Here is a 12,500-nt window from a genome sequence, read left to right on the forward strand (position 1 = left end):
CTTATTATCCCTCAAAATGTTGCTTGATTGTGATCCTTTCATCGTATAATTTTTCATCGACTATGTCTACCGCCGGTTTCGGCTACCTCATGGTAATCTAACGCTGTGCCGGGTCATGTCTCTGCAGGACGTGATCCAGGAGCAGGAGAGGGAACTAGGTGCCACCAAGGAGGAGATGGCACGCTACCTCAGAGAGTACCAAGACCTGCTCAACGTCAAGATGGCGCTGGACATTGAGATCGCCGCTTACAGGTCCAAACAACCATCGCAATCTCCTACACTAGACACTAGAAACTGAATCACACCCAGAGTATTACCATTCCTAAATATTGGTAACAGTACCAATCATTTAATCCGATTGTAAGGTTTGGGTGGGACTCACGTGTTGTCAACTTTTGGAGATGTTAAGCTTGTTTGTTGTTGGTTTTTGTATTAGGCTGTAGAGTAAGACTTGGCAAAACAGCTTATTCTTCGTACAACTCCCATTTTCTCCATAATCAGAATCCTTGATTTTCAGTTGACCTACAACTCTCACACTGTTTCTTATTCATGCTTACTTCTACAGGAAGCTTCTGGAAGGGGAGGAGTGTCGTTTCAATGTGGGACTGGTGGGAGGAGCCTCCAGCATGTACAGCAGCCATGCTCGGTCAGTGGCCCCGCCCTCATTCTCCAGAACCATGTACTCCAGTCTCAGCTCTGGCGCCCCCTACCTGACCACCTCAAGAGTAGGATCCACGTTTATGACCGCTCAGGAGGTCGTCTGCGCCAGCCGCTCTCAGAAGGCTGAGGCCACTCCTCAACCAGAGGAGGAGGAGGAGGAGAAGGAGGAGAAGGAGGAGAAGGAGGAGAAGGAGGAGAAGGAGGAAGAAGAGGAGAAGGAGGAAGAGGAGGAAGAGAAGCTGGAAGGTGGTGAGGAGGAGGAAGTCAAAGAGGAGATAGGAGGAGATGAGGAAGAGGAGGAGGAGGAAGAGAAGAAGGATGGAGGAGAGGAGGAAAAAGAAGACAAAGAAGATAAAGTGGAGTCAGAGGAAAAGGGAGTAGAAGGTTAGTAAGTTCTTATATTTCTTGGGTTGACTGCATATGAATCGTGTTTTAGGATAATAATGTTGCATTCCTTCTTCAGTCTCAGGTGGAGATGATGATGGGGAGAAGCAGGAAACAACAAAGGACACCGAAGAAGGAGCTGAGGCAGCAGAGGAGAAGACAGAGGACACGGAGGCCGCGGGGCAGGTTGTGGAGAAAGAGGTGTCGGATGACGGTGGTGAAGGCGGAGCGAAGGTAGACGGGAAAGAGGAAGACGAGATCAAAGAAGAAGAGAAAGCTGATGGGAAGAAGACTGACCAACCGGAGGTAGTAAAACCTGATCTGAAAGCGGAGAAGGAGGAAGGGAAGGCGGCTCAGCCGGAGATAAAGGGGGAAAAAACCCTGGAGAAGGAAAAGAAGGACGAGGCAGTAACTGAGAAGACCAAGGAGGATAAATAAACCGCAGCTCTGGACAACTTACTAGCGTCGGCATGCCAACACCGCAGCTCAGAAAACAGCCAATAGAGTCTCTCGATGCTGCTGATCCCCAAGGTCAACCGCTTGCCAATAATCAAAGTGATCAATACAATTCTGGCTACAGGCTTCTTTGTGTGGGTCTGTTATCAAACCTGACTCTTAATGTGCAGTGTAAATGGGTCAATAAAACAATGACGACAATTGAAGTTTGGATGCGTCCTTTTCATTTGCAGACATTGATAAAACCAAACACATATTGGCTTGGGAGGGTGGAATCCATTCACACACATAACCCTGTGAAATAGCCATCCACTGCTTCCATATCCTGTCCTATATGGAGATCACAGAATCGCTAATTTGCCATAATGATACCCTACACTACCGAAAGCCCAATTGCAATATAATGACTAAATTCAGAAGCATCCCATAACCTTCACTTTGTCGACAGACGACCGTATGACTTCACAGAAAGCCCCATTATCCATTCTGTAAGGAATCATTTCATATAATCTCATATGTTTCTAATGTTAATTTCCTGTATTGACCCACTTGACAGGGCCTACATAGCAGAGGTAATTTGTGACAGTATAGAGGCCGAGGTGATTAAGGGTAATCCTAACCTCAAATTTGCGAAGCACAGAATTAAATACCCACTCAAATGGGTGTACAGACCAGAGGTGAATTGTGATGCTCAAAGGAGTAATTTATCAGATATAATAATTACAAATAAAACATAATTGAAAAATCCCGATAATATATCTTGAGATTATATTACCTCTCTAAAGTCACACATCCAGAGACACGTACAGCTATATTATACAATAGCAGTATATTTCTTTGATATATAATGTAAATTATGTAATGTTATATAATCATAAAGGCCTTCTGGTGGTTTGTGAGGTCCCCCCTTCACTGTAAAAGCGTCTTTAAGTGTCTAGAAAAGCTCTCTATAAATTCAATCCATTACTATTTAAATATCAAATAAACATATAATGCATACATTTTGTTCATGTTAATTTGCTTGCTCAGTACTATAGAGCATATTGATAACATAACACAAGAAAGACTTTATTGTCAGAAATGAAATTAGTCTTGGACACAAAAATACAACAGAAAAACACAAAGTTTTAGCTCCACCCTCCAATAATCCTGACAGCTGATTACAAACACCAGTCAGTTCTCGGTCAAACACTACCATCACATGCTGCATGACCGGCTAGGAGCTACAAGGCTAAGGTTACTTCCTTCCAAATATTTCAATATGTTCAATAGGCTGTACTGACGAAACTTAGTGCTTCTTGTGTATACAGGTGAGGTTGTTTAAGGAGAACTTGAGCCCAACTTGAGCCCAACAATTAATGGCGAGCCCAATTCAGATTCAAGCGATAGTCTTCTAGTTTTATAGTATATTGGTTGTACATACAGGTTTAATATTGTATAATTTTTTCTCTCTGTTAAGGAGGAATACACGGGCAATCAACTCTTCCTGTGTCATTGAATTTGGTTGCTGTTTCTGTGTAATTTTTTTTTGAGATTAGTGCTATTGTTTTGTTGTGTTAATAAATGATAAAAAAATAAAACCTTTTCTTTTTGCATTAAATGGTGTCTAATCCTGCCTTATCAGAGCATCTCTTCCTACACTTGCTCAGTGTAATCACAATTGACCACAGATATGTTCCTTAAGCTTACCTATTTCAGCTTGAAAGGGCTTCATATTGTTCTGTTTGGCAATATTACTTGATTGTTAGTGGAAGATTGAGATGCTAGATGTTTTCTGAGGTTATGACTTCTGAGAGGTTTTTGTGTGATTCATGTGATTGGCTCCTGAAGTCATTCTGTTGGGTACTTCAATGTGTCATGTATAGTGCCAGTGGAGCGGACAAAGCGCTGTGACATGAACAGCTCTGTTTATTGATTGTGTTTTTGCTGTGATAGCATGACCGCTTGACCGCCAGCAACCCAAACCTTGGACCGGTCTTCAATCACGAGGAACAGTTGCTCTAAACGATACCATCCTTTTTTTCTGAATTACTCAAATACATTTTGCTCTTTTTGGCCCAGCATACAATTGTAGCCTATATGTATTTTATTTATTTGATACTTGACATGCCAGCTCATCAGGATAGAAATCACCAACGCTCGATGTCCTACTCCTGGTAACAAGGTTGCTTGCAAATGTATACTGTTTTGCATTTATTATTAGCTATTTTTATTCTAGCTATGTTTTATTTTCAATAATGCTGAAAACATCACTGTAGCAAAGTCCATTAATACACGCCACCTCGGTGGATGCCACACGTAGGTGACTTTTCTCGGCTCCTCCAGAGAAAGGACACCAGGTGGTGGCGTTAAGTATCTGGTTTATTTCAATGTCGCTCCACTGCCATCCAGGAGATCTGCCTGAGTGTGTGTGGAGATGGCTGGTTTAACCTGTGCACAATGATTAGTTCAAAATTTCAAATTGACATCAACAGTGAAGTAATATAGCAGTGTTTCCTCTAGGTGGTGCATTCAGACATACCGCCACTTTTTTTCTGCTTGAGAAGACACACTGCATACTTCTTTAGTTGATACATAGTAGGGATAGGACTCTTTGCTGTCTTATTGACAGTTGACATTGGGCTTTGAAAAGGCCACCTTTTGGCTTGGAGTTGGCACACACACACACACGCACACACGCACGCACGCACGCACACACACACACACACACACACACACACACACACACACACACACACACACACACACACACACACACACACACACACACACACACACACACACACACACAGACACAGACACACACACACACACACACACACACACACACACACACACACACACACACACACACACATACATACACACACACACACAGACACACACACGCACACACACACACACACACACACACACACACACACACACACACACACACACACACAGACAGCAGCTATTCTGCTGAGCTGCAATAACCTTGTCCAGCCTGCAGAGTCCTTTCCCTCTGCACTGAAAAGCCTCTTTTAACTCCTCCGCAGAATAGAGGCTTCTAAAGTGCCCCTGCACTACTCACTTTACCTCAGGACATGGACGCTGAGCGATGAGTCTGTGCTGTGACCCCGCCACCGTTCCGCCTCGCCTTTCCAACCACTGAGCTGATTACTGCGGCGTTCAGAGATCTCGTTTAAATTGATCTAGACTCATTAAGAACACTGTGATGCGCATGCATGAGAAGATCCCGTTTAAGGATGTTAGCATTGACTACCAAGAGAGGAGCGTGTTGAGATCTGAATGTTTTCAGTTTGAAATATGCTTTAAAAGCCTTTCACTTTTCAATTGGCTCATCTGGTCTGCATTTGTTTTAGGTATTTAGGTATACACTATCTAACTTTGTATCATAGTAATGTAAATTACTATGTTCGATTTTAACAGTAATTATGTTACTATGTCATGTAAATTGTTGAATCCTTATTGTTTATAGTAAGCACCAGCACACTGGCTACTGTTAAAGAAAAACTATTTTGACTTTACACTTTGGCAACATTAATTAAGTATATATTGTATATTTATGAGGCATTTTATATTAATCACTTTATATGGACATTGAAAATTTAGCTTTAATAGCTTTTAGAGTTTTTAAAATATATATTATATATTATTTTTATATCTCTATATAGTAGAAATTCAAGACACTTTTATGAGGTATACCAATTGTAAGCAACACTGTTAATTTGATATGTTCGTTGTAAATTATATATATATACCTCATAAAAGTGTCTTGAATTTCTACTATAGTTAGTTTAATATACATCAATAGATGTATATTAAACTAACTATAGTAGAAATTCAAGACACTTTTATGAGGTATACCAATTGTAAGCAACACTGTTAATTTGATATGTTCGTTGTAAATTATAAATTGACTGTAGTTATACCATGAAAGACAAGAGAGTTGTTTTTGACTTTAGTAAGACATTTATTGAGCAAATGCTGCTGGGAAATAGATCATGAGTAAAGACATGGGATTTGCAAACAGTAGCACCGCATTATTCATTGTTCATTATCTAAATTCAAGTTCATCCTATGCACACAAGAATGCATCACTTTTTGTTTGCGCATTTACAGTAGTTATTTTTCAATTGCACTGATTAGGTAAACATAAGAGACACTGAGAAAAAGCATGTTAAGGCTAGGAGTTTCTTCGGGTTCACGTAGCGTCGTTAGTTGCTTGCGTCAGGTATATGATGTACATGACCGTGATCATGATATAATGATCATCTACCAATCGCTTCCCCCCAACCCCCCCACCCACCCCGCCCTTATCATTCTCCGCTGTCCGTGTCAAGTGTTTTTCCCTTTTTTTTGGCTCAGTTGGTGTCTTCACATACTCAGTAAGGCTACTTCCGGAGAGCGGCGGTCCCTGTGGGGGGTAGAGGTCATCCCCTCTGTCGACCTCCACAGAGACATTCGTCAAAACGAAACAAAGAAAATACCTCATAAATATATCCAGCAATATATCTGTCATTGCCACCCCGCCCATGTATATATATATATCTCTATCTCTATATATATCTATAGATAGCGATGCGCTCCTATTATACACACCCTCCGTGCACACAGTGTATCCCATCCGTACGTACATATGCATAAGAGAGGAAGGGCCTCCCCTTCCTCCCTGAGCTCGCATGCAGACACCCACCCTGCCGTCCACTGCGGAAGGAAATAGAGAAAAAATAGAAGAGATTAAAATATCTCACCCCCACCCCCCCCCCGCCGGCTCCCCGCTGCGTCCGCAGCCGAGCCCGGCACAAAGCTTTCCCTCAACATGCATGTGTGTGTTTTTAGTTTAGCGTCGTCTTTTTTGCTTCTCTTGGATGCCTTGTATTTGAATGTGTGGTGGCGGGTGGTGTCGTCGTCGTCTGTATTACATCGCTCTAGCTGTGAGATGTCATCGCTATGTTAGTTCTGGGGGTGGATCGCTTGCTCGCGGCAACTTCTTCCTTCCGGAAAAGGGGTGGGGGGGGGGGGGGGGGGGGGGGGTCCCCGGTTGTGGACCCTGGGGGAGACTGCTCACTCGGCCTCGGTGACCTGTGTGATGGACTCGGTGGAGTGCTTCTCCATCTTCTTGGTGGAGACCATCTTCTCCTGCACCACCTCTTCCACCTCTTTCAAGGTTTCGGTCACGGTGACCGACTTGGTGACGTGCTTGGCTCCGTCCTCTCCGGTGGTGATGGTCTCCACCGTCTTGGTGATCACCACCTTCTGGCTGGCGTCCTCCTTCAGGTGGCTGTCGTCCATGCCGTTAGCCAGCGCGTCCTCGTCGTCCTTCTGCTTCTCCTCGGGGCTCTTGTCCATGCCTCCGTTCATGGCGGCGTCTTTCGTCTCCGCTTTTGGTTCTTCTGCTGCTTCGCTCTTTGCCTCTTCTGCTTTGGGGGCTTCCGTCTTGGGGGCCTCTGCCTTAGGGGCCTCTGCCTTAGGGGCCTCTACCTTAGGGGCTTCCGTCTTAGGGGCCTCTTCCTTAGGTGCCTCTACCTTAGGGGCCTCTACCTTAGGGGCTTCTGCTTTAGGGGCCTCTTCCTTGGGGGCCTCTACCTTAGGAGCCTCAGCCTTTGGTGATTCAGCCTTTGGTGACTCAGCCTTAGGGGCCTCTGCCTTTGGTGACTCAGCCTTTGGGGCCTCTGCCTTTGGTGACTCAGCCTTAGGGGCCTCTGCCTTTGGTGACTCAGCCTTAGGGGCCTCTGCCTTTGGTGACTCAGCCTTTGGGGCCTCTGCCTTTGGTGACTCAGCCTTAGGGGCCTCTGCCTTTGGTGACTCAGCCTTGGGGGCCTCTGCCTTTGGTGACTCAGCCTTAGGGGCCTCTACCTTTGGTGACTCAGCCTTAGGGGCCTCTGCCTTTGGTGACTCAGCCTTTGGTGACTCAACCTTTAGGGAATCTGGTTTTGGGGACTCTGACTTGGGAGATTCAGCCTTAGGGGAGCTGGGTTTGAGTGACTCAGAGGCAGGAGGAGTTCCAACCTTTGGTGATCCAACAGGAGAGCTGGCCTTGGGGGAGCCGGCCTTAGGTGAAGCTGCCTTGGGGGATCCAGTGGGAGAGCTTGCCTTGGGGGATCCAGTGGGAGAGCTGGCCTTGGGGGATCCAGTGGGAGAGCTAGCCTTGGGTGAGGCTGCCTTGGGGGATCCGACAGGGGAGCTAGCCTTGGGTGAGGCTGCCTTGGGGGATCCGACAGGGGAGCTAGCCTTGGGTGAGGCTGCCTTGGGGGATCCGACAGGGGAGCTAGCCTTGGGTGAGGCTGCCTTGGGGGATCCGACAGGGGAGCTAGCCTTGGGTGAGGCTGCCTTGGGGGATCCGACAGGGGAGCTAGCCTTGGGTGAGGCTCCCTTGGGTGATCCAGTGGTGGGAGAGTCGGCTTTAGGGCAGGCTGCCTTGGGTGAGGCTGCCTTGGGTGATCCAGTGGGCGAGCCAGCTTTGGGCGATCCAGTGGGAGAGCTAGCCTTGGGTGAGGCTGCCTTGGGAGATCCGACGGGAGAGCTGGCCTTGGGTGAGGCTGCCTTGGGTGATCCAACAGGAGAGCTGGCTTTGGGCGAAAGGGTCTTGGGGGTCTCTGGCTTGGCTTCAGCCTTGGCGGCGCCGACCTGAGGAGCCTCGGTTTTGGCTACGACGGCCGCTTCGATCACTTCCTCGATCACTTCCTCGACCTTCTGCTCTTTGTCGTCCTTCTCGTCCTTTTCGCTCTCGACCGTGGCCTCCTCTTTCACCTCTTCCTCTTTGTCGTCCTCACCTTTAGATTCCTTGTCGCTGCCTGCGTCTTTGTCGTCGTCTGCGGCCTCCTCAGCTTCAGCCTCAGCCTCAGCCTCCTCTTGCTCCTTGTCCTCAATGTCCTTGGAGCACAGCACCGTTTCTTCTACGACCTCTTCGTCCTCTCCAGCCTCGTCTTCAGCTTCGGCGTCATCACCTTGCTCGGCATCCTCATCCTTTTCTGCCTCATCTTCTCCCTCTGCCTCTTTCTCTCCTTCATCACCAGCTTCGGCTTCCACTTCATCTCCTCCATCCTTCTCTTCGTCGTTGTCATCGTCGGCAGCGGGGGCGCTAGCGGTGACCTCGGCCGCCGTGGCGCTCACCACTTCCTCCTCGTCCTGTTCTGCGTCGTCGGCCTCAGCCTCCTCTTCGGCCTCGTCTCCCTCGGCCTCTCCGGCTTCCTCTTCCTCCTCTGCTTCGGCCTCGTCTTCGGCGTCATCGCCGGCGTCGGCGAGTGTGGCGGACAGCTCCTCGGCCAGCTCGGCCAGGGCCTCGTCCATGTCGGCCTTGTCGTCCTCCACGCGGGTCTCCTCGATGATCTCCTCCACAAACTTGTGCTGCACCTTCATCTTGGGGGCCTCGGACTTGGACTTGAGGGTCTTGGTGGGGGTCACGGGTGCGCGGTAGGGGTAGGTGCTGAAGTGTGTCTCCTCGCCCTCCAGCAGTTTCCTAAGGGGGTCAACGCCAATCGGTTAACAAGTGTAGCAGTGTGTGAGTAGTGGTTTGTATACGATATGTCATATTCCTCGACTGAGATTACTAAATTAATCACTTCCTTATTTCTTTTTCATTGCTTTGTTGCATTGTTATCATTATTAAGTGTTTTCATTTTACTCCTTACAGGGATTATGTTTTTGGGTCCTTGATGTGTCCTTATGTGGACCCGTTGGGACTGGAATTGTGATTCATGGCTCTGCACATTAACTGTATGTGTATCTTAGATGTCATGAGTAATGAACCCTCAGCCACCATCAGTGGTGATCCTGGGCTGCAGTACTGCTCCATACCTGTAGGCGGCGATCTCGATGTCCAACGCCATCTTGACGTTGAGCAGGTCCTGGTACTCGCGGAGGTGGCGGGCCATCTCCCACTTGGTGCTCTTCAGCTCATTATCCAGCTGGTGGATGGTCTCCTGAGGGCACACACACGCACACACACGCACAGCACCGATTCAGGGGGTGAGGGGAACTGGAAAGCCACTGGAGGTAATGATTGGTTGAGCTTCAGGGGTTACAGCTATGCATTATTTGGAGAAATACAAACGATCATAAATATTAAAAAGATAATTTTTCACTAAAAGGGGATATTTCAACTGTAAATGTCCATTAGTGTTCATGAAAATGTGGTTTAATTGAAGCAACTTGGTTGTATGTTAATATGCTAAGATGTTTATTTTATTATTTTGCTTTAGTAAATTTCATAGCTTAGTTTGCTGCAATGATTTATCATGCAGCACTATGAGAGCTAACAGAATTCAAAGCCCCCCCCCCCTAGTTTTTATTACAATAGGCAACTTTTAAATCTCCGTGGTGTGTTTCAAGGACACAGTCAAGGAACTGCAATTGAAGGCATCATCCCGCGCGTCTGACTCAGCAAGGTTAGAGTGGGGGCTGTTTGCTGCAGTATGACAGTACACTATTGACTACAGCGTCAGAGCGGTGGGCTACACGTCCCGGGGACGGCCAGGTGATGTCAGCATTGAGTTATGTTTTAACACTAACTTGACTGAAAAAGGTCTTCAATCATGTTACCAATTAGATATACAGGTCACTGGGGTCTATTAAAAAAAATAATATAATAAAGGCGGATATGTGGATGGAGCTGGCATGTTTCCAACTAAATACTGTGAGCCAGTGTGTGTTCACCTGTATATATCCATCCTGTTTATTAAACAGCCCAACTTTAAACCAATTTCACACGGATAAACAATATACCGATTTATGCATTTAGTTGAAGCAAGCGTCTTACATACGGTTGGTGCATTTATTAGCATGGTTTTAACGTAACATTATGAAAAGTAATAATAATAATAAAAATAATCTTTGCTTGGGTTATAATGTATAAACAACTGAAAAGTATTAATAATAATATAAAACAAAAAGCATTTTTTTCTAAGTATCTTAGCAAAGGTGTTGTGTTATAAAAGATTATTAATATTATAAATAATATTTCTAAAATTAATAATAAGTCTCACCTGCAGACTGGATAGGTCGCTGTTGTGGCGGTCCTCAATGTCGTTCAGTTGCCTCTCCAGGGAGTCCCTCGTCCCGCGGACGGATTCCAGCTCAACCGTCTTGGTCTGCAGCTGGCGCCGGTAGTCGCTGATCTCGTCCCGGGCGGACTTGATAGCGTCCTTGTTCTGCTCTGCCGCCTCCGACAGCTTGGAGTAGCGGCACATGAACAGGTTCTCCACCTGCTGCAGGTTCTGGTTGGAGTGGCCCTCGAGCTCGCAGCGAATCTCTCGCAGCGCCTCGGTGATGTCGGTCTTCTGGAAGTCCTTCCTCTCGAAGCTCACCTGAGACTCCTGCACCTGGGCGATCAGCTCGTTCACCTCCTCTTCGTGGTTGTTGCGGATGAATGCGATCTCGTCTTGCAGCGACTGCACTTTCTTCTCAAGCTCGGACTTCATCAGGTCCGAGTCGCTGGAGTCCTTCTTCAGCATGCGCATGATGGCCTCGCTCTCCTCACGGATGCGCGCCTCCTCGTCGAAGCGCTCCCTTAGCCGCTGGATGTCCTCTTCGATGTGTTCCGTGTCCAGCTGGATCTGTGCTTTGTCATGGTGGATCTGCTCGAGCACGTTGCGCAGCTCCTGAAGCTCCTCGTCGTAAAGGTCGCCCAGCTGGCTGCGGGACACCTGTTTCTGCCGCAGAGCCTGGATCTCCGCCTCGATCTGCTTGTTCTGCTGCTCCAGGTAGTGCACCTTGTCGATGTAGCCGGCGAAGCGGTCGTTGAGCCCTTGCAGCTGCTCTTTCTCGTTGCTGCGCTTGTTGTAGTCTCCGGTCATCAGGTTCTGGTTGTAATCGACGTCGGCGGCGGAGGAGCCAAGGACCCCGGACCCGTAGGATCGAGAGACCGGTGCGTTCACGGTCCTCTTGTAGGAGGAGGAGGAGGTCATGCCGGGTGCCGGGCTCCGGGAGGTCCAGGTCTGGGAGCGGAAGCCGCTGGAGGCGGTGCCGACTGGGCGGCCGTAGCCGTAGCTCGTCGTCCTAGAATCCATGGTTGTTCTGAAGGGACTCCCTATAGAGTCCAGCGGATAACTCATCCGAGCCGACCACCGGGGAAAGTGGGAGATCGGATGGGAGTGTTTGCGGGGGGTGGGGGGTGGGTGGGACGGAGACACAAGTACCGGTGTGTGTGTGTGAGGGGTATGCGGTGGTAGGTGGGTGTGATGCAGGAGTGGAGCGTGTGGCTTCTGTGGTGTCTAAAGCTGAAATGCCGGTACCTTATATACCCGGGCTGTAGCCCTAACAAGGCAAGGAGAAGCACTTCTGTTGGTCCATTGATTGGAAGAGGAGGGGGAAGGCGCATGCGCGTCCCGCGAGCGCTCCTCCACTGGTCAGGGGTTCCCGTCCAACCCGAGGCCACGTGGCTCGGAGGAGCCTCGTGGGCGGCGGCTCGGAAGAGCCCCACAATGACAGGAATATCTTAAGTTAATCACATAAAAAGGTGTTGGCAAGCATTCATTAAGCGCATGGCACAAGTTCAAGCTCAGAAACGAGCGCAGAACGAGCTGGAAATCTACTTGTGTTGCTAAGGGTTGTTACCGATAGGGGCACGCCGGGGGAAACCGTCGGTAACAAGTCAATTTGTTAAGGCATATGTTGTAAAACATGAGGAGGACTTGCACGCGCGCGCTGTCATGTGCGTACCATTACGCATACGCACACACGTGGGCCACACAGGCGCGCGCGTACACAAACACACAAACAAATATACACACACACACACACACACACACACACACACACACACACACACACACACACACACACACACACACACACACACACACACTCACACACACACGCACACACACACACACACACACACACACACACACACACACACACACACACACACACACACACACACACACACACACACACACACACACACACACACACACACACACACACACACATACACACGTACACACACACGAGCACACTCTCCTCTAGGCTCAGAAAAAGGCCGGACAGAGACC

At 48.0% G+C, this 12,500-nt stretch overlaps 2 protein-coding genes across 2 annotated transcripts in view; one reads left to right on the top strand and one right to left on the bottom strand.

Moving 5' to 3' along the window:
- Positions 1-1,482, top strand: part of LOC130380545 (neurofilament light polypeptide-like) — a gene marked incomplete at its 5' end in the record, with an annotated part of 2,985 nt that extends 1,503 nt beyond the window's left edge. The window contains 3 exons of the mRNA XM_056587784.1: positions 128-252; positions 566-1,044; positions 1,130-1,482. Of these exons, the coding sequence (XP_056443759.1) occupies positions 128-252; positions 566-1,044; positions 1,130-1,482 (957 nt within the window). The remainder of the gene's footprint in view (positions 1-127; positions 253-565; positions 1,045-1,129) is intronic.
- A 5,088-nt stretch (positions 1,483-6,570) lies between these two features.
- On the bottom strand, positions 6,571-11,558 carry nefma (neurofilament medium chain a). Its single transcript, XM_056588645.1, has 4 exons — positions 10,491-11,558; positions 9,304-9,428; positions 8,188-8,965; positions 6,571-7,257 (listed from the first exon to the last, which is right to left on the bottom strand). The coding sequence occupies exons 1-4, from the start codon at positions 11,556-11,558 to the stop codon at positions 6,571-6,573; spliced, it is 2,658 nt and encodes an 885-aa protein (XP_056444620.1).
- Positions 11,559-12,500: the final 942 nt, after the last annotated feature.

The sequence above is a fragment of the Gadus chalcogrammus genome, chromosome 4 (assembly GCF_026213295.1).
Source record: "Gadus chalcogrammus isolate NIFS_2021 chromosome 4, NIFS_Gcha_1.0, whole genome shotgun sequence".
NCBI classification, from domain to species: Eukaryota; Metazoa; Chordata; class Actinopteri; order Gadiformes; family Gadidae; genus Gadus; species Gadus chalcogrammus.